This window comes from Ctenopharyngodon idella, chromosome 11, assembly GCF_019924925.1.
Source record: "Ctenopharyngodon idella isolate HZGC_01 chromosome 11, HZGC01, whole genome shotgun sequence".
Classification (NCBI taxonomy): Eukaryota; Metazoa; Chordata; class Actinopteri; order Cypriniformes; family Xenocyprididae; genus Ctenopharyngodon; species Ctenopharyngodon idella.
Window position 1 is genome coordinate 28238576 of NC_067230.1, and position 21843 is coordinate 28260418.

The 21843-nt window shown below is 36.3% G+C and overlaps 3 protein-coding genes and 2 long non-coding RNA genes across 8 annotated transcripts in view; 3 read left to right on the plus strand and 2 right to left on the minus strand.

Annotated features, from left to right (window-relative positions):
* Nucleotides 1-2550, plus strand: part of LOC127522844 (uncharacterized) — a 54830-nt gene extending 52280 nt beyond the window's left edge. For all 4 annotated transcript variants that reach the window (XR_007932731.1, XR_007932728.1, XR_007932729.1 and 1 more), the window contains one exon: nt 14-2550. This is a non-coding gene — a long non-coding RNA (uncharacterized LOC127522844). The remainder of the gene's footprint in view (nt 1-13) is intronic.
* p3h1 (prolyl 3-hydroxylase 1) lies at nt 2149-11686 on the minus strand. The gene is made up of 15 exons (XM_051913163.1): nt 11121-11686; nt 10100-10252; nt 9211-9400; nt 8856-8984; nt 7614-7753; nt 6998-7087; nt 6852-6904; nt 6126-6247; nt 5876-6033; nt 5679-5771; nt 4741-4879; nt 4559-4649; nt 4400-4475; nt 3754-3894; nt 2149-3139 (listed from the first exon to the last, which is right to left on the minus strand). The coding sequence occupies exons 1-15, from the start codon at nt 11574-11576 to the stop codon at nt 2621-2623; spliced, it is 2550 nt and encodes an 849-aa protein (XP_051769123.1). The 5' UTR covers nt 11577-11686; the 3' UTR covers nt 2149-2620.
* On the plus strand, nt 3026-7607 carry LOC127522845 (uncharacterized). The gene is made up of 4 exons (XR_007932732.1): nt 3026-3162; nt 5860-6018; nt 6202-6276; nt 7160-7607. It is a non-coding gene; the product is annotated as an uncharacterized LOC127522845 (long non-coding RNA).
* Nucleotides 11687-13161: 1475 nt separating the features above from the next.
* Nucleotides 13162-16556, plus strand: c11h1orf50 (chromosome 11 C1orf50 homolog). Its single transcript, XM_051913171.1, has 5 exons — nt 13162-13321; nt 14464-14579; nt 14671-14757; nt 14938-15069; nt 15346-16556. The coding sequence occupies exons 1-5, from the start codon at nt 13273-13275 to the stop codon at nt 15529-15531; spliced, it is 570 nt and encodes a 189-aa protein (XP_051769131.1). The 5' UTR covers nt 13162-13272; the 3' UTR covers nt 15532-16556.
* A 1615-nt stretch (nt 16557-18171) lies between these two features.
* Nucleotides 18172-21243, minus strand: ap5b1 (adaptor related protein complex 5 subunit beta 1). The gene is made up of 3 exons (XM_051913164.1): nt 21093-21243; nt 20824-20979; nt 18172-20163 (listed from the first exon to the last, which is right to left on the minus strand). Exons 2-3 carry the CDS (start codon nt 20965-20967, stop codon nt 18406-18408), a joined length of 1902 nt encoding a protein of 633 aa, XP_051769124.1. The 5' UTR covers nt 20968-20979; nt 21093-21243; the 3' UTR covers nt 18172-18405.
* Nucleotides 21244-21843: the final 600 nt, after the last annotated feature.

Below are 21843 nucleotides of genomic sequence, written 5' to 3' on the forward strand. Positions count from 1 at the left end.
GTTTTTCCTGCAGTAACCTTGATCAAGGTCCTCAGTGGCATTCTAAACGTATGGTCAACCCCCTAAATCACTTCAGACCAGCTAGAAACCAGGTAAATATGTTCCATTGGAGAGAGCTGCTAAGTGAAATACACAGTATGTAGTCTTCTTCCATAAAACTTACTCTAACACTAATATTATTGGTGTTACGGACATCTAAAGTGAAATTGGACCTTGTTTTTGTTTATTGTTTGGTTCTAGAACACCCTTGGTTAATGTTAGAATATAAAAAACTCAAGGGGTAATTGATGCTGTGCTTAAATATTCTTTGCACCCAGTGTAACGGCCCTTCGAGTAAAATTTTCACTGTAAGAGTCATTGTCCCCCATCAGTTCCTGGCATTCTGCTCATGGCTAGTTCTGCCCACTCCTCAGCAGTGGGAGGTACACAAGAGGAACTGTTTGTACCGCTAACAAGGGGAGGTAAAGGGACATGAGGGGTCTCATTGCAGCTGCCACAGGTCACCTTTCACATTCACCTCCACTATTCAACTGCCAGTACGCTCCAGGTGGACTATTCAATGCCTCTATGCAAGCTGTGGCCTAATGTGTAAGAGCAAACCACATTAGAATGAATTGAAACAGTTGCACTTATGCTGTAAAACTTTGTGCATTGTGCATTATATAAAATCTTAAGTTTACCCCTGTTAAAAAAAACAGCTAAATCCAGCCTATTCTGGTTGGCCGGTCTTAGTTGGTTTAAACTGGATGTAGCTGGTTTAAGCTACTCAAGCTGATCTCCCAGCCTGGCCAAGCTGGTGTTCAGCTGTTTTTAGCAGGTTGGTCAAGCTGGCCTCCCAGCTTGATTAGCTAAAGAAGTGGTAAAAACCAGCCTGCTAAACCAGCTTTATGACAAGTCCAGTTAAAACTAGCCAACCATCTTTTTTCAGCCTGGACATTTTAGATGCAAATTACTGTGGTGACCTGCAAGAACATGATGTAAAAGCTTATCATTTCTTCAAAAGATTATGAGTAAACCACCAAAACATTGGGGTTTGGTTTGCTAGCCATTTCCTCACCACAAAACTTGAATTTTGGTTGGTTAGCATGGAAATACTATGTACTGTATGCTAAATATCCTTTGCTAAATATAAGCAAAAAACAAAAACAAAAAAACAAGTATGTAATATCCTAGAAAGATTTAGTTGCCTTTTGTTTAGCTATGAACAAGATTTCACATAAATAAATGACTGACCACAAACATGAGCGACTCACCCGATTCATATGGAAATACCTTTAATGCTTTTTTTGATCTTGGTGATTCTTCAACAGGTATCAGTATTATAGTATTAATATTATTAATTTAGAGTTTGTTAGATATAAAAAATCTTTTTGATGTATAGATTGTCTAATGATGTCTTAATGCAGTTAAGTCATTACCTGATGATATCTGAATGGGAGAGTAGTCGTTTTTCTTTGCTTCATGATTTTCTGGATGTGTGGGTCTGGATCTATTCACATGCCAAATCCATGTGGCGCAATAACGTCCTTCTTAACTTTTTTTTTCTTCTTCCATCAGTCAATAAAAGGACACAGATGCTTCATTCTAAACTATTTGCTGCAGTAAATGACTTTGTCAAGATGGAAGAGGAGACTCTTTTTTAAGGTGTAATTGTAGGTGTCCTAAAGACAGCTTTGAATATAATTGCCAATGCACTTGTCCAGAAAATTGCTTTGGGTGGACCAGGCATCCAGAAGAACAAATAAAATACTACAAAAAAAAAAAAAAAAAAAAAAAAAAAAAGTGAAGGAATAACCATTGTGAAATAGAAATTGTGCCATTTCAGAATTACTGTTTTATATAAAAATGCCCAAACAAGTACAAACAGCTTGTGTTATTGAGGGAACAACGTACTTGGAGAGACATTACAGAAAACACATGGAACTGTCCCTCAGCTCAATGCTGCCACCTAGTGCAGTGTTACATCAGTGCATATTCATGAACTCGTGTTTGTTAAAAATCACTTTAATATCCTATGAAGAAAACTGAATTTATGGCTGAGTAATATCAGAGATTGTGTGGGTTGTTGAAGAGAGAACTGTTTTGCTTGGCAGATGATAAAACAGGTGAAAAAATTACATGTAATTACATTAAAGAAGAAAACAGCCATTTCCAGGGAATATTTTTTACTTGTGCCTAGAACAACAATGGCATTAGCAACACCATGTCAAAATCCCACAACATCTTAGCATTGTGCCTGTGAGTTTTGCATAGTCAAGCACCGCTCATTAAAAATGTTTTGCCCTGTTATAATTTAAAAAACATTTTGCTTCTATTCAGGAATTATTATGGGAATGCAAAGTGGCAAATGTAATCTCTGAAAGCTGCCATACTTTTTCAAGGAGTATGAAACGTTACTACTGTATTTCGGTTCCTGAGGCAAGGTTAGATTTAATTACAATTCAGGCAAAACAGAAAATAAAACACTCAACTTGATTGTCACCCACAAGTCTGCACTCCTGTGATATGTCTTTGATTTTAAAATGTTTTAGAAAAATGTAAAAAAAAACAGATCAACCATCAGCACTGCTCCATCTCTGATTAAAAAACTAAGAATAAAAAAGAGAACTTCTTCTGAGGCTCATAACTCATCATTGTGTTTTTCAGCTGTAGAGTCTTTAGGTTCTGTGGTCTTTGACTTTGTTTTCTTGTCATCTGCAGTGTTTTTAACAGTTGCTTTGCCTGTTTTCTTGCCGGGTGGTTTCTCTTTTTCATCTGACTTTACAGGTTTTGTCTTGTTGGCTGTTTTTGATTTCTTTTTTTCTGCTGTTGTGGTTTTTGTTTTGTCTGACTCTTTGCTCTTTGTTTTGTCTGCTTTAGCTTTTGTTTGGGTTTCTGTTTTGGTTGTCTTTTTTGATGCTTTGACCTTTGGTTTTTCGCTTTTCTTGACCACTTTGCCATCAGTTTTGTCGCCCTCAGTAGCTTTGCTGGGTTGTTCTGCAGACGTGCTTGTCTTTACTGTGTCTTTTTCTGTTGTTTTAGCAGAAATTGTTCCATCAGGTTCAGAGGGTTTCTCTTCACTGTCCGTTACTGTTTTCTGGATGTCAGCTTCAACTGGGCCAGAAAGCTTTTTCAGAAGTTCTTCAGCCAGTAAACGCTCCTGTGGACCCAACAAAATGCAAGGTTAGACAATGAAGAAACTTTTAAGAATTATGACTGAAGAGAAAAAATCAGGCCACTGTTTTTGTATTTATGTACCACATTTTCCAGAAAATAAGTTGCACCTGAGTGACAGCGGGGCACAATTGCGTGGTAAATGTGATTTCACCAAGTAGAACATGTTCCTGGATCAACAAGGATGTTGATCATTCCAATAAGATTTGAGGGAGATTTGAGGTTTACAGTTTATGTCAAGTTTAGGCTTATGGCAAGGGTTAGGGGCTTCTACATCATTCTTATCCACCTATCATTTCCTTCTGATTTCAAGGAAAAGTTGTGGGTAGGGTTAGGTTTAGGGGTAGGGATACGTTTAGGACTATGTTTTGGACAAGAATGTTGTTCCAGGAACACGTCTTGGCAAAATCACAGCGATTAAATTGCGTTTGTGAGGAAAAATACACAGATGAGTCGCATTTTATTATTACATTCAGAAATAATGTAAAATACTATTGCATAACATAACTTTGGCCCCCGGTTTCACAGACAAGGCTTAAAAAAAGCCTTAAAAAGGCTTTATTTTACCATTCACAAAAGTGGACTGAAAGTTTTACTTGCCTTCTCATTGTGATGAGGATCCAGAGTGAACCGAAGCACTAGAGCACACCTCTGGCCTTTAGTTACTGCGGTGACTCCATGAAGGTTCTCCTGTCCGGCTCTGAATCCCACGACTCTACCACACTGAGGCTTCACCACTGCCTGAAGAGATGGTAGAGTGAAATAATAGCTGTTTATAGACATTTAGTAGAGCATACTGCCACATAGATGTTGACCAAGTCTAAAATGACTCACTAAGCTACAATATATTCATAATACTAATAATTTGAAGTGATAAAACTTTTTTATAAAGGAATCAAAAACACAGTGATAAACAGCAGTATTTAAGTTATTTAGCTACAAAAAAAAGACACAAAAAACACTAAATGAAACACTTTTTGAATTGATTCATTGAAATTAACTGTTTGAACAAACTTTCGCTAAAATGAATTAGACTTCCCAATGCTATTTGAGAGGAAAAGGATATTCCAGGATAGAGTGTTTGATTAGTTAGTTAAATCTTGGTTAAAGTTACACTATTTTTATTAGCTGATCGAGTATCACGCTACTGAAAAAATATAGATATGTTAGTAGTGTCACTTCGTCATCCCCTATTCACAGCTCACTAGTTTGAATGAAAATGATGCAAAACATCTTGAAATCTTACAGAGACAGTTTTGGCGTCCGGCTCGGTGAAGATAAAATCCCCCCCTTCAAAGTCACCATTGAGGTACAAAATGGCACTACAAAGCAAAACAGAATGTATTAATGAGAACACTATAAACTAAATAACCATTATGCTTTACTACTTCCTCAAGCGGCAAACCTGTAGCCTTGATCGCTGTATGCTGACGGCTCTCTGATACACTCGTTGAGCTCGGAGACAAGCAGACAGTCTGCCCGGTCTTCCTGTTTCTCTGGATAGAAAGAGATCAACTTGTGCTTTCTTAAGAACTAGGTGTTCAAGATGCAAAAATACTGTATATCTTTCTTAAAATGTCACTTTACCAATGGTGGATCGGCAAACCAGGTTTGAGCTGGAGAAATAAAGTGGTGATTCCAGACCAAGGTTAGTTTCCAGAACTTTATGGACCTTCTCATTGAGATTGAAAAACAAATGAGCACTCTTCAAGGGAACTAGATCCTCCTGGCCATGGTATGAGACAAAAAACAAAACAAAACATTTAATTGATGAATTAAAATACAACATACCTGAAAGAAAGGACAGAGTATCATATTTTTACTAGCAATACAGGGTTTGCATAATATCTCAAGCAAATCTTTTTAGATGTTTGATTTTGTTTTAAAACACACTAACATTTAAAAGTTTGTAGTCAGTAAGTTTTTTTTTTAAAGAAATTAATATTTTATTCAGCAATGATGCATCAAATTTATCAAAAGTTACAGTTGAGACATTTGTAATGTTACAAAAGATTTCTATTTCATATAAATGCTGTTCTATTGAACTTTCTATTCATCAAAAAATCCTGAAGAAATTGTTTTACAGTTTTCACAAAAATATTAAGCATAATTTTTCTTGAGCAGCAAATCGGCATATTAGACTGATTTCTGAAGGATCGTGTGACACTGAAGACTGGAGTAATGATGCTGAAAATTCAGCTTTGATCACAGGAATAAATTACATTTTAAAATATATTCAAATAGAAAACAGCTATTTTTAATTATTATTACTTTAATTACTATTTTTACTGTATTTTTGATCAAATAAATGCAGACTTGGTGAGCATAATAAAAAAAAATAAACTAAAAACAGTTTTACCGACCCCAAACTTTTGAATCAAGCCCAACAAAACAGAAACTAATCAACTGACCAAGTGTTGCATTTTGATTTATCACACTGATTAGAACACATTGCAAATATTAGTTTCATATAAATTCACTGAATTCAAGATTGTTTTTAAACTCTGTAGTAAAGTATGTCTCACCTGCAAAGCTTTGAGAACTGTGATGTCCTGAAACATCTCACTTGCTGAATGAGGAGAGGGTGTTGCTTTAAAACCATCCTGAAGAGCTGCTGCCTGCAAGATTTGATATAAGCAATATAAAAAGTGTGAAATATTAATTTGAAACATGCCTTCTTTGTTCACTCTTTTGGGAAATCACAAGAAAAGTGGAAACATACACCGGAGAGGCGATGAAGTTCCTGACACTCATCAGACGTGATTACTCCATCCAGGACGACTCGCTGTGAACCGTTCAGGGCTGTGGATGTCATGGTTACCCTGATATCATCAAACGGGAGTTTGTTGCCAGTTTCCGGAGCAGGTGCTGGTTTGATTTCTGAAATAGCACCAGTTTTGTATCACTGAATTAAGATGTACACGTTAAAGTGGAGGATTTTGTCATTTGACTTGTTTATCCCTACATCTTACCATCTTTTATCATAATGGCAAGGTCTGATGTTTCTTTAGACTTCTCTTCCACAAGTGTCTCGATCTCTTTCATTAGGTTACCAATCTCCTCAGTAATCCTCGCGGCTGTTTCTCTGTCCGCCCTGTGAGCACAAGAGGAAACCAACGTCAGGTCAGTTGAACTTTCGGTAATACTTTAGTTTAGGGTCCAATTCTTACTATTAAATGCATATTATATTGGCTGTTTTTTGTACTTATAAAGCAAATATTAATGCCTTATTCTGCATGACCATATTCTACATCACCTAATCCTCTAAAACCCTTAAAAAACAACTACCTTACTAACTATTAATAAGCAGTAATTAGGAGTTTATTAAGGAAAAAGTCATAGTTAATAGTTAATTAATAGTGAGAATTGGAGCCTAAATTAAAGTGTGACTGAGCTTTCATGCAACAACAAAGATATACTTACTTTATTCAGAACTTTCTATTCATCACAGAATCCTGAATAAAATGTATCACGGTTTCCACAAAAATATTAAGCAGCACAACTGTTTTCAACATTGATAATAATAAGAAATGTTTCTTGAGCAGCAAATCAGCACATTAGAATGACTTCTGAAGGATCATGTGACACTGAAGGCTGGAGTAATGATGCTGAAAATTCAGCTTTGATCACAGGGATAAATTAGATTTTAAAATATATTTAAATAGCTATTAGTAAAAACATTTCAAAGATATACTTACTTTTGTTTGTCTCGTAGTTTCTTTGGCATGACATCCTCAGGAGTCCATGTGTCCTGAGACGGAATGAGATCAAGATTTTATCATAACTTGTAACTGAACACAAATAAATATGAGAAGTACAGCACTGTGCGCATGTGAACACTTACTGGATCAACAAAAGTTTTACCAAACATCTCATAGCCGAAGTAAAGGAGCTCTTTTTCCAGCAGAGACCTCTTAATATGCTGCTTAACAACCTGCAATAAGAAAAATAACACGATGATGTTTTGTTCAAAATAAATGAAATTAAAATTATGTTTATATTAAAGGGGGACATCTCATGAAAATCTTCCTGAGTCTCTCCATCAGTGTCCGACTCCAGTTTGAACAATGTAAGGCTGAACACCGTTACTGACAATCCTCATTTTGGCTGCGTGAGATTCTCCAGCTTTGTTGTTGTTGATCAACTGAAGCACGAGCTGTTAAAGCTCCGCCCTCTTCTGGAAAGCCAGCCGGGAGCAGCAGCTCATTTGCATTTAAAGGGACACACACAAAAACGGTGTGTTTTTGCTCACACCCAAATAGGGGCAAATTTAACAAGCTATAATAAATTATCTGTGGGGTATTTTGAGCTGAAACTTCACAGACACATTCTGGGGACACCAGAGACTTATATTACATCTTGTAAAAGGGGCATTATAGGTCCCCTTTAACTGACATGATAAATAAATGTGCTGTCAATCAAAAACATGCTTGTGTATCATTGCCATGTGCAGACGGTACCTCTCTGGCTGTAATGTTGGCGGCTTTTTCATCTCCCAGCACGGCGGAGTAGTACGCCAGGTTCTGAGCCATGACCGCATCCTCAGGGTGGAAGAGCAGGTATGTTTTAGCACACTCAATGGCCTGCTCGTATTTCTCACCTGGGAGAGAAAGCTTTAAAATTAACTCAAATACAAATAACACATGATGCATTTACCCCAGTGCATCTAACTGCCATGCAAACTTTGGCGTACTTAAATATATCTTCTAAAAACATCAATATTTATGCTAAATCTGTTATTGTTGTGGTTTTTATAAACTATTATATAGTATTTTTTTTAACTATTACATAGTATTACATAGTTATAAGCTATTATATAGTATTTATAAAATATTATCTTTTATTTTTTTTATTTTAAATTTTAGTTTGTGTTAGTACTTTTGTTGTGCTTTTGTCATTTTATTTTTGTAATTTTTTAGGTTTTTTTTTTATATTTCTATATAGCTTTAATTAATTTTTTATTTCAGTTTTAGTATTTTTTTTTTCTGATTTTATGTTTATATTTATTTCAGTTGCTGAAACCAATTTTTGGTAACACCAAAAATTAAAGCCTTTATAAATAATTATAAAATAAGGCATTAAATTATTAATTTAATGCCTTAAAGGGATAGTTCACCCCAAAATGAAAATTCTGTCATCATTTACTCACCCTCGAGTTGTTCCAAATGTATGGAAAAAATACTATGGAAGTCAATGGGGTTAATCAACTGTTTGGTTACTGACATTTTTCAAAATATCTTCTTTTGTGTTCAGCAGAAGAAAGAAACTCATACAGGTTTGGAACAACTTGAGGATGAGTAAATTATGACAGAATTTTCATTTTGGGGTGAACTTTCCCTTTAAATATGAATTGTAATGCCTTATAATGCATTGTATGGTCTCATGACTAATTGTAACCACAGTTATAATACATTATAATACTTATCTATTAATTGAACACATCTTTAGAAATTATAATGCATTAAACCACATGACAAACAACAAATTTCAGATGTAACAAGGAATCTGAAAATATGGTTACAATTATTTATGAAAAGATATAATGCATTATAACATACATTATGAATACCTTTATAATGCATTATACATAAAGTCTGTAAGTAAAGTGTTACCCCATTTTTAATAGTTTTGCTTTTAGTTAACAATAACAACACTGAAATCTGGTACTGAATATGATTATGCTGAATAAGAGTGTATCATACTGTTATAATATGAGAACTGAAGATAGTTAAAGTGCGAGGGGAGGAAATCTTCAAAAGGCTCTCTTCCAGCGGTGGATGCCAGCTCCACGGCACAGTTCTGTTTGCAGCTCAAAACATGAAGGTAATGATCTGTGATCAAAGCAAATATATACATGAATACTTCAAAAATCCATATTTATGAAACATTTAGTGTAACAGAAATACATACAAGGAAAAGAAAACTCAAATAAGACATCAAACACCATGAGATTTCAAAATTACATAAATTATTAAATCAAAGAGAATCTTCTCCAAGAGAAACAAGCACTATCTGGTGTTGTTAACTCAAAATTAGAAGCATCAGAATTCCACATGCCTGTCATAGATTGGAAGAGGTCGGCGCTGTACTCCATGTAGTTGTACCCATCGTATTCGAACGCTCCCTCGCAGAGAACTCTGCATTCTTCATAAGCGGTGAAGTATTCTTCATAAGCGGCCTCAAAGTGCTCGATGGCTGGGGCAAAATCTTCTGAACTGTAATGCATCTTGCCTTCTAAAAATTCAGCCTGAAAACAATTACAGTGACAGTCAGTTATACTCCAGCGTTATAAAATATTATACATCCATCCATCTACCTACCTATCGATCCATTCATCCACCTAAATATTCATTCATCCATCCATCCATCTGCATATTCATCCATCCATCCACCTATATATTCATCCATCTGTCCACATACCTATTCATCCATCCATCCACCAACCTATTCATCCATCCACCTATTCATCATCCATCCATCCACCTATTCATCATCCATCCATTCATCCACCTACCTATTTATCCATTCATCTACCTATCCATCCATACATCCGTCCACCTACCTATTCATCCATTCATCCACCTACCTATTCATCCATCCATCCATCTACCTATTCATCCATCCATCTACCTATTCATCCATACATCCGTCCACCTACCTATTCATCCATTCATCCACCTACCTATTCATCCATCCAACCATCATCCATCCACCTACCTATTCATCCGTCCATCCATCCACCTACCTATTCATCCATCCATCTATCCGACTATCATCCATCCATCCATCTACCTATTCATCCATTCATCCACCTACCTATTCATCCATCCATCTATCCAACCATCATCCATCCACCTACCTATTCATCCATCCATCTACCTACCTACCTATTCATCCATCTATCCATCCATCCAGATATATTCAGATTAATAAACATTCCTCGTACCATGTGCGGTCTCTCCTCCAGGTCCTTGAAATCAGTCTCTTGCACCCCAGCCATCATCCTGTAGTACTCTAAATTCTGTTTCATCTCGACATGTTCAGGGTTTGCTATGAAAAATGTATTTGCTGCTGCCACTGCCTTGTCAAGCTTGTTTATCTGTAGGTACAAAGAGAAACAAAAAAATAACACAGAGAAGAAGAGAACAAAAAAATATTCAGATACTGGATAGAAAACACTCACGCTTTTCAAGTTATACTTTAGAGACAAAATTGGTCCTGGAATAAGCATGACAAACAAAATATTAAAAATGTATATGTTGAACTGTAAGTCATCATGAATTTGAGAGATTGCTTTAAGGACAGCAGCACTACTTTAATGACAATTCTCTTTTCAGTCCAACAGCTCTAATTATGGTGATAAAATGATCTTTTTAATGCAAAAACTATGCATTTTCATATATATATATATATATATATATATAATTATTATTATTATTTGTACTTAGCTGAATATATTTTGTGCTTAGCTATAGTCTAGGAACAATTTTGTCTCTAATGTATAACTTGGAAAACGTGATTTTAAATGCAAAAACTTTGCATTTTCATTAGGCCTAGTGGTCTGAGGCTCATGGGCCAGACTGTATGTCTCATTAAAATCCATAGTTTCAAAAGGCAGTTGTATTTTTGAGCCTCTCATAGAAGTTCTGGAAGCTTGAGCTACTGCAAGGCTCCACCTAAAGACGTGGCACAGTGATGAGTTTGAGGGGGTTGGGGAAACGTGGATGAGCTTCTCAAACATTTAACCATTCAATGTTATCTGCGCTTCGAATACAATTATGCACATCTGACGCACTTTTATGCACTGATTTAATTTGATACATAACTCGATGGCCTAGCTTTGTTTACAAAAAGCTCGTCTAATGAGATGCACAGATTTGTCCCCCATTCCCGTTATTTTTTAAATGCCTTTGCGTTTTTTATAAAAAGTTTTCCATGCATTTCATTCATGCTGGCCTCTTTTTTACCTTAAAGTAAGCCACTTGCAGATAATTGTAAGGCGTCCTCTTCTTGAATTCCAGTTCTATATTCTCACTAACTTTATAAAGTGTCGGTGGTCCCAGTTTCTCGCTTTCACATGCATTCACACAATCGGCCCGTTTGAGAATCGTCTGGAAAAACGCTAAATCCTCCACGGCCCCGGTTCCTGGGATCGGGACACCCAAACCTGGGAGAGAATCCCCGAATGCGGTGTGATTCGCGCAGGATAAGCGGCAGTGCGTCTTGATTTTACGCAGCGCTCCTTTATTCCGCAAAGCTCTTTCCATATTCAGGATCACAGCCAGCCAGTCCTGCTTATAATACGCCTCCACCGCGTTGTCAAAAAGCAGATCGTATGGCTCAAATATTCCATTGATTTGAGTGTCACACAAGGTGAAATGTACAGTGGAGAGGATTGAGATCAGGAACAGAGAGGTCCACATCTTGGAGACTGTAGGCCTGTGAGGTAGAACTCGGTTTTGGAGACTCTCCTAAAGTCTTTGAAGAGGGGTGGAGCTCCAAGACTGTGTGAAGCCTGTGTAAGAACGGAGATATTTAGGGAAACTGTGAATATGGGTCTAGTCACAGATTTGAGTGACAATTTAGGCATTTTGAACTAAGATTATAAAGTGTGTTAACATGAAGTATATATACATAATCTGCGTAAATTGAGCTGGTATACTTAAAGATGACAATTGGGTCCAGTAATCTAAGTGGTCTTTTTTCTCTGTTTACATTTCATTTGCTTTTCTTTATTAGGAGAAAAACAGCTGGTTATCACTTTACAGTAATTTGCAGTCATTATCAAACATAATTTACTACTTAACAGATCAGCAATTTGTGTACATTCTCTTACGAATAGCCTATAAAAATGCAGTATTATTTATCTGGTAAGCATACTATATATATATATATATATATATATATATATATATATATATATATATATACTATACATACAATTTTCTACATTAATTTTTTTAAGTTGAAATATTACTAAATGTTCAATCTCACAATAATACAGTAGTCACAGGTCACCTGGGATCTTAAACCCTTATCAAAAAAAATGGTTTGAGTGTGTGATTATATGTGTGGATGCTTAAGTATGTATATGTATATACTTTATAGCTGTAAGGTTTTGTTTTTGAATGTATGTGCATATACTTGATAAATGGCTGAAATGTCTAAACTTTTATGCTCCAGCATATATTCTATACTTGTGACATTATGCTTGATATTCTTGGTATTACAATATGTATTGAGTGTTTTTTTTTTTTAATGTTTTATTTAGTTTGTTTAATTACACTTTTATTATTTGTTTTTTTTTTTTAATTATAATTTATTTATTTATTTTTTCCTCTGGGGGGTGGGGTGAGGTGGGAAAATATTTTTTTTTCACGATTCTCCTGTATCTGTATCCTGTTAATATTGTAAAAGTTCAATAAACAGATTTAAAATAAAATAAAATAAAATTATTTTAAAGTTTTGCTAAAAAAAAATAAAATTCCACAGCATTTGACTAGTAAAAAAAATGTAATGTAGGCTAGTCAGGCCATCTGGGATATATTTTTGCAATGTGTTGTTTCTTCTCGTTGTGAGAAAACCAAAAACCAAATTACCATGTTGTTTAAATTAACTTAAAAACTTAAAATAAATAAATAAAAACAGAAACAGCTTGCATAATTAAGATAACATGAAGGAAACGTCCAAAAGTCTTGTACAAAACAAATGATAAACTTGTACAGACTTGCAGTTTTTGGTTTTATAATTTCAAACTCAGATCTTTCGTAACTGCAGAGAACTCACGTTACAATATTATCTACAGTCTACGTAACACGACACGCGAAGGCTGCCTCTAAACATGCACAATCGTTTTGTATGTGAATCATGGATATAATACATATCATTGTGTCTTATAATATTCAAAATTATTATCCTAGAAACACGTGCTATAGTTTAACCACTCGTTAAATATGTTTGGAAATTATTAGATGACAAAAATAGAGGTATCTTTTTACAGGCAACCATCACGGCTACTACTCCACAGTAGGACCCCAGAAACGCCTCTTTTTTGTGCCAGACTTTTTTTGTGACACGGGCGAGAAGTCTCGTGTTAGAGTTAAGATAGTTTATTACAGAATGGATAAAACTGTCAGTCTGCCACACCAACCCAACAAAACCACCACAGGTAAGACAAATGCTTTTAATGTTAAATTCGGAAATTATATGAACAAGACAAGTCATATTATTTTTATTAGTTAAGGTTGTTGTCTGTTTTGTCAGCCAGTGAATGATTGTATTGATCGAGTTAATCATTCCACCGCACCATATTGTTAGTTTTACGTTGAAAACAGAGGTTAAATGTCTTTGCTTTAAAGTATTTTCACTGACAAACAAAATTGTTATTTTAAGTTGACAATGTTTGTGATGTTATTAAAAGTCCCATTATTGGCTCACTGTAAACACAACATACATCAGAGTCAGTTAAACTAAGCTACTAGCATTTTCAGAAGTTTCATTCACACAAACACTAAATTAGCCTATAGGCTTTTGATAACATTTGTCAAATTAGTTCAATTTCGCAAGTAACAGTAAAAGATTAATACATAAATAAGATCATAAAGACTATTTGCAGAGTCCCAAAATGTATTGTAAAAATGTATATCATTTTTTAAAATGTTAAACACCCGAGTCTCAGCTCTTCACCTCGAGAGCTTATCCAACCGGTTACATAATTACCTTACAAAATTCACCAGAGTAACAGTAATTTCCTGATGCATTATTGTTGGATCTCAAATCAGTGCAGTAGGTTTTACAAGTCTTCCTGGCGTTTTTAATTTCTTTTTAATGGACGCTAATTAATGTCGGTTTTATTTTTTACATAATTTTTAAATTGATTATTAAAATCTTTCTGTGTACACTCATGACATATTAAGAAAGCAAGAGAGAATGAGAATAAATAAAGGTGTGTGTTTGTGTGTCAAAGTCAAATGTGTTTATGTGCGTGCATGGGTGGGCATGGGGGATATGGGTGAAAAGAAATCTGATTGGATAGTTTAGTTTCGTCACTTTTTCCACACATAAAAAATATTACTACAGATTTAACTACTGTACTAGTTCTGTGCGTACCCTGAGATAAAATTCCCCTGGTGGCTACATACAAATGTACTATAGTTGAACTATGGCTGAACTATTAAATGTGGTTACCATAGTACAGTTTTGTAAGACTTTCCTTTGGATTTTATGCATCATTTTTACTCTAAATGCAAAAACATGTCTGTACTATGTAACAGGATTTTACGTGTAGACATTAATATGTTAATATTACAGTAACTTTGGTGGAGACCAGCAGTAACCCAAGTGGAATGATGCTGGTGAATCCCTACCAGACTAATCGGGTTGGGGATCCCATGGACCTAGTTTGTCTGGCACAGCAAGTACAGAAGGTAAGTGATGCTTTAGGTCATACTTGTGATATACAATTTTTATCATCTTTTAATGATGGATTTTTTTTTTTTTTTTGGGTGGGAATTTTAGGGAGATGAATTTATCAGAGCCAATGCTTGCAACAAACTTACAGTCATTGCTGACCAGATAAGGTACCTTCAGGAGCAAGCAAGAAAGGTGAGATTGAACTGTCAATCAAATGACCATTTTTATTATACAGCAGTGTGATAAATGTCCCTGGAGTTGTATTGGGAGCAGCACTGGAATATGTGTTTTTGTTTGAATATACGTGCCAGCATAATAATTGGAAATGTGACAAATAAATAATGGTTAAATTACTCCCTGTTTATACTTCAGGTTTTGGAAGATGCCAAGAAAGATGCTGAGCTTCACCACGCCGCCTGCAATGTTGTGAAGAAACCAGGAAACATGTATTATCTTTACATGCGTGAATCTGGACAGCGATACTTCTCGATTCTGTCTCCACAGGTGAGTCGATTGCCACATTATGAGTCTCTGGGTCTCATAAGTTGTTATGAGGGAGAAGTGAGGTCAATCTTAATTGGTTGGTGCCAACTAATGGTAGTGAAGCAAAATGTTTAGTATGCATTACTGTAATTGCACTATAACTTCAGAAATGAGGAATTCTGCTGTTCAGTAATGAAAATAGTAGAAATATGTAACAAAAGAAAACAAATAATTGTGCTAAAGCAAAGTACAATACTTAACAGCTAATTTAATATAATATGTTTCAATATCTTACAGGAATGGGGTCCTAGTTGCCCTCACAAGTTCCTTGGCGGATACAAACTCCAACATGACATGTCTTGGACACCACAAGAGGAGGTTGAAAAGCGGGACGCTGAAATTGGCATCATGGACAAACTGTTGAACAGGCAAATTGCTCTACCTGCCTGCACAGAGCCCAACTTTGAGGGTATTTCACAGTGAAAGGGCACAGCTCACTCATGGACTGTCTTATCTGGCCATGGAGGCCAACTGGTCTTAAAAGATATTAATTGTTTGTTAATACACAGGTTAAATTGAATTAAAATTCAGTTTTGCAACCTGGATTGCGCTGTCACTACTGCTGAACAATTATGCATTTAATGTCTTTATGGTCACATTTTCCATGCTGCTTTCTCAAATGTATCTTAATTTGAGAACTATATCTTTTTGCCATTTGGTTTTTATTAAAGGGTTAGTTCACCCAAAAATTAAAACAATGTCATTAATTACTCACCCTCATGTCGTTCTACACCCTTAAGACTTTCATTCATCTTTGGAACACAAATTAAGATATTTTTTATTAAATCCGATGGCTCAGTGAAGCCTGCATAGACAGCAATGGTACTTCCTCTCTCAAGATCCATAAAAGTACTAAAAACATATTTAAATCAGTTCATGTGAGTACAGTGGTTCTACCTTAATATTATAAAGCGACGAGAATATTTTTTGTGCGCCAAAACAACAACAACAAAATAACGACTTTTTAACAATATCTAGTGATGGGAGATTTCAAAACACTGCTTCGGAGCGTTATGAATCTTTTGAGTCGAATCGGTGATTTGGATCGCGTATCAAACCGTCAAACTGCTGAAATCACGTGACTCTGGCACTCCGAACCACTGATTTGATTCGTAAAGCTCTGAAGCTTCATGAAGCAGTGTTTTGAAATCGGCCATCACTAGATAGTGTTAAAAAGTCGTTATTTTGTAAAAAAAATATGGTTTAATATATGTTTTTAGTACCTTTATGGATCTTGAGAGAGGAAGAACCATTGCTGTCAATGCAGGCCTCGATGAGCCATCGGATTTAATCAAAAATATCTTAATTTGTGTTCAGAAGATGAACGAAGGTCTTAGGGGTGGAGAACGACATGAGGGTGAGTAATAAATGACATTAAAGGGTTAGTTCACCCAAAAATGAAAATAAAGTCCCGCTGTGGTGAAAACATTAAAACTTGATTGTTTATATGTCTGTGTTGTTTTTTTAATATGCTTTAAGTCAAACCATACGCATAATTCATAGGTCAACACCATTGCTGAGTATTTTCTCCTTAAAACTGCAGTGATTTAAAGACAGTTTCAAAAACTCATCGTCACAAACTACAACATGCCAGTTTTAGCATATCATTAACCATGACCGTTCTTAAAGCAGGGGAGTCTCAAGAGAATATATCAAGGTATATTTTTCTGTTTATATGAAAAATTGGGTAGATTTGGCAATATAGCGAGTGTATGATATATATTAGGCTACGATGTTATGATGAACTTTAAGCCTTTCTCCACTTAGGTTCTGAGCTGTTCAAAGCGTTTCTAAGGATACTGATTTTTAGAAGGCAGCTGTCTGACTCTGAGATGAAGAACAGGAACATGGTTTGTCTAACATTAGCAACACATTATTAGCAGCTGTTTGATAATGTAGTAAAGCAAAAGGCTAATAATATTAATTACCGTCATGTGTCCGGCGATGTAAAAAGCGACACCATTGTGCAGTGTTTACCGAGTAGATCACTGAGCTCGCGCGAGTGGAGGTGGAGCTCATTAGCATATTCATAGATCCGCATATATTAAATAAAGCAAGGGTGTAGCGTTACATTCAAACTATTTTAAGGCATGAATAAAATGTTTAAAAATGTCACTTTGGTGATCAAAGATGAATTTAAAGGGATAAAATTATTGACTACAGGTGGACTTTAAATCATTCATTAAGTTATTCAGTGCCTTGTATTGATTTTGTATAAAGCAGCAGAAAAGCACTGCTTACTGTACATGAAACAGCACAACATATGTGCTCATATATACTTTATTAAACACGTTCTTCAAAGGTTTTATATACAAAAACAAATGGTGTTATATCAATACAAGGAAGTAATAAAATAAATGTAATTGGTTAAAATCAAATCAAATATAATCCATTTAGTCATCTGTTACTGTTGTGCTACAATGATCAGTAATGTTTTGAAGGTAAGAGTTCACAAAGGGCAATAGCTCCCAGTTGTCCGTTGCAATGCTGACCTGAACTGCGTCCTCAGCTTGTGTAATCATCAAAAGGACATGGCACATTGGTGGAAGAAAGAACAAGACTTTCCATGATCTTTCGCTTTGCTGATCCGTAATCAGGTAACCCTGAAAATGTGTCTTGATCAGATCAGCTAGACTTTCATCTCCAGTTTTGAAACAGAACAGACTAATGGCAGATTTGTCAGGACTCCCAGAGGCTGCGGCCTCCCAGATGTGGTCGAACACTTCCTCATTGCATGCGCGTGATGTATTTAGCGGTAAAGGCAGAGGAAGGAATATCTCAGGGAATGAAACGCTCACGTCAGGCAGTTGGCTGTGCCAAGAGCGTCCATCTTGTGTGGTAAATATGGCACTGACGCATAAAGTAGTGGGGTAGGGTCGAAATGGTTTGAGCTTTACGTTGACCTCCGGTGGCTTTCGGTCTCTGAACACGCATGGTACGTGTATGTCACTTACCTTTGCATAGTTTGAATCTTTCAGCTCGAAATGCAGACAAATTGTAAAGACTCTATCGAATAAAGCATCGGTTTTGTCTGCATGAGTCAGATTGTACCTCAAAGTGACCTCCGACCCAAAGCCTGGCATCTGGAACTGTTCTTGATAAACCTCCAACCATTTCTTAGTCTCTCCTGTTGCCTCCAATGACTCCGAACCTTCTGAAGAGCTTTGCGAGGGTTTTTCTTGCACCTTGACGAGTCGTAAAACATTCCGCTCAGTTTTGCGTACAGTCAGGTTACTGGCGATCCCCTCGCCCTCAGCCATAATGGCAGAATGCGACCGCTCTTTGGCACGTCCTCCATCAGGGCCTTTGGCGAGAACCCCCTGTCAGCTTTTCCCATGAAAGGTTGGTTAGCAATGTGTAGTAGAACCGAGCGTGATCCTTAATATCTGTGTCGTCATAATGAACAGATATGTATTGCAAAAGATCAGCCAACTCGATAAACACCTGATCGATGGAAGGATGCTCCAAAAGATTGCGACAAACAGCAAGAACTGCATTTCCGACCTGCCAGTTGCCTCTTTCACACAAGTTGGAGTTGATGAGAACATTGAGAAGAAGGTAAATGGTGTTCCTCTGGGTAATCTGACCCTCTTTAGCCACTCTTTTCAAGACTTTCAAGTGCCAGCTCAAATTATGAATCGTCAACTGCAATGGAGGCATTTCCATAATGCATTTCTGAAGCCCTCTCAACAACTTAACAGACCAGACGTGGTCACCCAGACACTCCTGGATGCGATCCGCGAGGCCAATCAAATTTGAAGCTAGTCGGGAATGTCGGGAATACATGTCGCATAATTTATCGATCAGCTTCTCAGAGAGTTCTTCCATGCCGCTGAAGTGCGTGAGAAAAATAAACACCGCCCTGAAAGAGGTCACAACCACTTCTCTGCTACTATCGCTGTCTACGATTTTCAAAAGGGCCATTATGTGATCAAACAGGTAGTCGATTCCTTTGTCCGCTTCGCCCTCATCTGCTTCTAGATGCACCAGACAAAGAAGGTTCAGTCTGCAGAGCATAGTAGCACTATCGTTAAAAACCGTTGGAAGAAGAGATGCTGCCAAACGTGGCGTAACCAGCACGGGTAAACTCTCTTCACCGCTGCTGGATATGGGCCGGTTTTCAGGGAAGTGCAGAATGCAGTCCATGTAGAAGAGCTTTTCAGGAGTTCCTAGGAGCGGATGCTGGGCCGTGCTCACAAGACGCTTGAGCAGGAAGTTCTCATCCTCGGCGGTGAAAAGGCTGTCTGTAAACGTGTCTTTCATGAAGAGTGTGGCATGCATGAGCTCAACTTCCGCGGTTCCGAAAAGTCGCAGAAGCTGCGATTTGAATAACGTTGGAGAAAGTCCCGGCACCATTGCGACAACTTCTACAAGCTCCCTGAGCAGGGCAGATTGGGAAATGGGCGTTAGCAGGTAAGACTCCTCCAAGAGTGAAGCCATTATAGATTTGAGTTCTTTACAATCCAGTCCTGGTGGCAAACGTGGGACTTGCACCATCATGTTTATTGGCAACAAGGTCGATCCTAACTGATTACTTTTCCACGCAAACCCTTCATTTCCTCCTAAAATGCTCTTAAACTCTAAATCAGTAACATCTTTTTGCTTTGTCAAGATCCGTATGGCATTCTTCAGCCCTAGTGTATAAAGCATACAGTAGGACTGATGCAGAACTGTAGTTTCTTGCTGCTTCAGAAGATACAGGGCCTCTAACTTTTGAGAAAGAAGACCCGGGCAACAGGTTTCCATTTCTCGAAGGCAGTCACAGGCGGTGGCCCTTACAGGCTGCTGAGAAAGCCCGCATCTGTAGTCATTGGTGTCCTGAATTGTCTGAAATAGAAGGTCCAGCCAGTCTTCAGCCATCTTTGTGTGGGTGGCCAAGCAGGATGTGCATATTATCACGTTGGTGATGGCCAGCATGACATTGCACTTGAGGCTGATGGATTTCTGTGGCGTGTGAGAGAAGACTGACAGCAGTTCAAGGGCCGTTTCTTCTCCCACGGACGTAGAAGGGCAGAGAATGGTTGGATGATCCAGTAGCACAGACACAAGGAGTATCTTATAATAAAAAAAAAAGTAATAATAAGTTAGATGGAAACATGGTGGAGAGAATGAAGAAAATGTGATGGTAGCATGTTTGTTTATTTGAAATATACCATACTAAATAGTGATTTGTACCTCTGGCTGATAAACAGACATTTTGTATTAAATAATGTTTATTATAAATTTACAATTTAAGTTTTATATATTTTTTCAGTTTTTAATTTTTGACACTTTATTACTAAAATATTACTAAACATTAAGAATATATTAAGAAAATGAATATATTATACTCTATTTTTCATGTATTAAAGAAATAGTTCACCAAAAAATGAAAATATTGTCATCATTTACTCACTCTCGAGTTGTTCCACTTTCTTTTCAAGAGTGTCGGTAACTAAACAGTTGATAGGCCCCATTTACTTCCATAGTATTTATTCTTTTTTTCATACTATGGAAGTCAATAGGGTCCATCAACTGTTTGGTTGCCCATATTCTTCAAAATTTCTTCTTTTGTGTTCAGCAGAAGAAAGAAATTCATACAGGTTGAGGTGAGTAAATGATGACAGTATTTTCATTTTTGGGTGAACTATCCCTTTAAGGTTTTCCCATGCACATTATATAAAATACACTACAATAAATAAGACGTATATGTGTTTGTCTGCTTGCTTTTATTACCTTGAGCTGATCATTGGCCTTATCATTCCGCAGTTCGTGTAGGAGTTCCGCCAAGAAACTCTCAGAGGTGGTGGTGGCCAAAAACTGAGATGGACTCAGTAGAAAGGCCGATATTCTCTGATCCCACAGATCCGCAATAGTCATTCTGGAGAAAAACTGTGAGTTAAAAGAATAGAAGAAGTTATGTTCATGGCATTGGCGCTATATTGATTTAATAATGTACACAAACATTAATATAAAAAGTGCGTTCTTTCAGTTTAATGACTCACCTATCAGATCACACTTTAAAAACATAAATAAAGCAAATATTACTGTGTAAAGTCCATCTATTGACGTCTCTGAAAAATCATGTGTTCCCAAGCTGTCATATGATAAACCAGGTAGTGACCGGGATCTGTATACTTTAAAATAAAAGTCTAAGTCGCCATTGATTAAATATTCCATAATAACTATGTCAGGTTGTTTTTAATTATCTAATTGTATAGTAATTAAATAGAATATATAGAACTTTTTTTTTTTTTTTTTTTTAGATTTTTTTCTTAATTTTACACTTCTATTATTTACGCTTACATCGCTGATATTAAACAGAGAGCTTGTATTTTGACACGGTGATGTGATCTTGTTTTTTTTTGTTTGACTGCCATCGTGTGGTGGTTTAAGAATTTAGAGAAGTAGGTCAAAAAGTAACCTGAATTAGAAAATTAAATAATTAGAAATAATAAATACCCTTAACAATGAATAATAAGGTCATGGTTTGTAAGATAAGGTGATGTACATCTAATCTTGAAAACTAACAATTTATTGATGTCATTAAATATTAACACTCTTATAATTTGCTCTCATTGCAAATTGTACATTTTATGTAAAAATGATTATATAGTGTAAATAACACGGTATAGTACGGAATGTGGCTTAGAGTCAATATGTGCAAAACAATATAAGGAATATGAAACATATAAATGGTGGCAATATAAGTGTATATAAATGTATATGAAAAGAAATTTAGGCCCTATTAGTGAT

Excerpts from the sequence above, each read along its gene's own strand:
- p3h1 (XM_051913163.1), bottom strand. The coding sequence starts at position 11,576 with ATGTGGACCTCTCTGTTCCTGATCTCAATCCTCTCCACTGTACATTTC. Across the intron at positions 4,476-4,558 it reads TACAGCGATCAAGGCTACAG|TGCCATTTTGTACCTCAATG; the intron begins GTTTGCCGCTTG and ends TTTGCTTTGTAG. Across the intron at positions 3,140-3,753 it reads ATCCTCATCACAATGAGAAG|GAGCGTTTACTGGCTGAAGA; the intron begins GCAAGTAAAACT and ends TTGGGTCCACAG.
- c11h1orf50 (XM_051913171.1), top strand. The coding sequence starts at position 13,273 with ATGGATAAAACTGTCAGTCTGCCACACCAACCCAACAAAACCACCACA. Across the intron at positions 13,322-14,463 it reads ACCCAACAAAACCACCACAG|TAACTTTGGTGGAGACCAGC; the intron begins GTAAGACAAATG and ends TTAATATTACAG. Across the intron at positions 14,758-14,937 it reads TTCAGGAGCAAGCAAGAAAG|GTTTTGGAAGATGCCAAGAA; the intron begins GTGAGATTGAAC and ends TTTATACTTCAG.
- ap5b1 (XM_051913164.1), bottom strand. The coding sequence starts at position 20,967 with ATGACTATTGCGGATCTGTGGGATCAGAGAATATCGGCCTTTCTACTG. Across the intron at positions 20,164-20,823 it reads AGGCCAATGATCAGCTCAAG|ATACTCCTTGTGTCTGTGCT; the intron begins GTAATAAAAGCA and ends TTTTATTATAAG.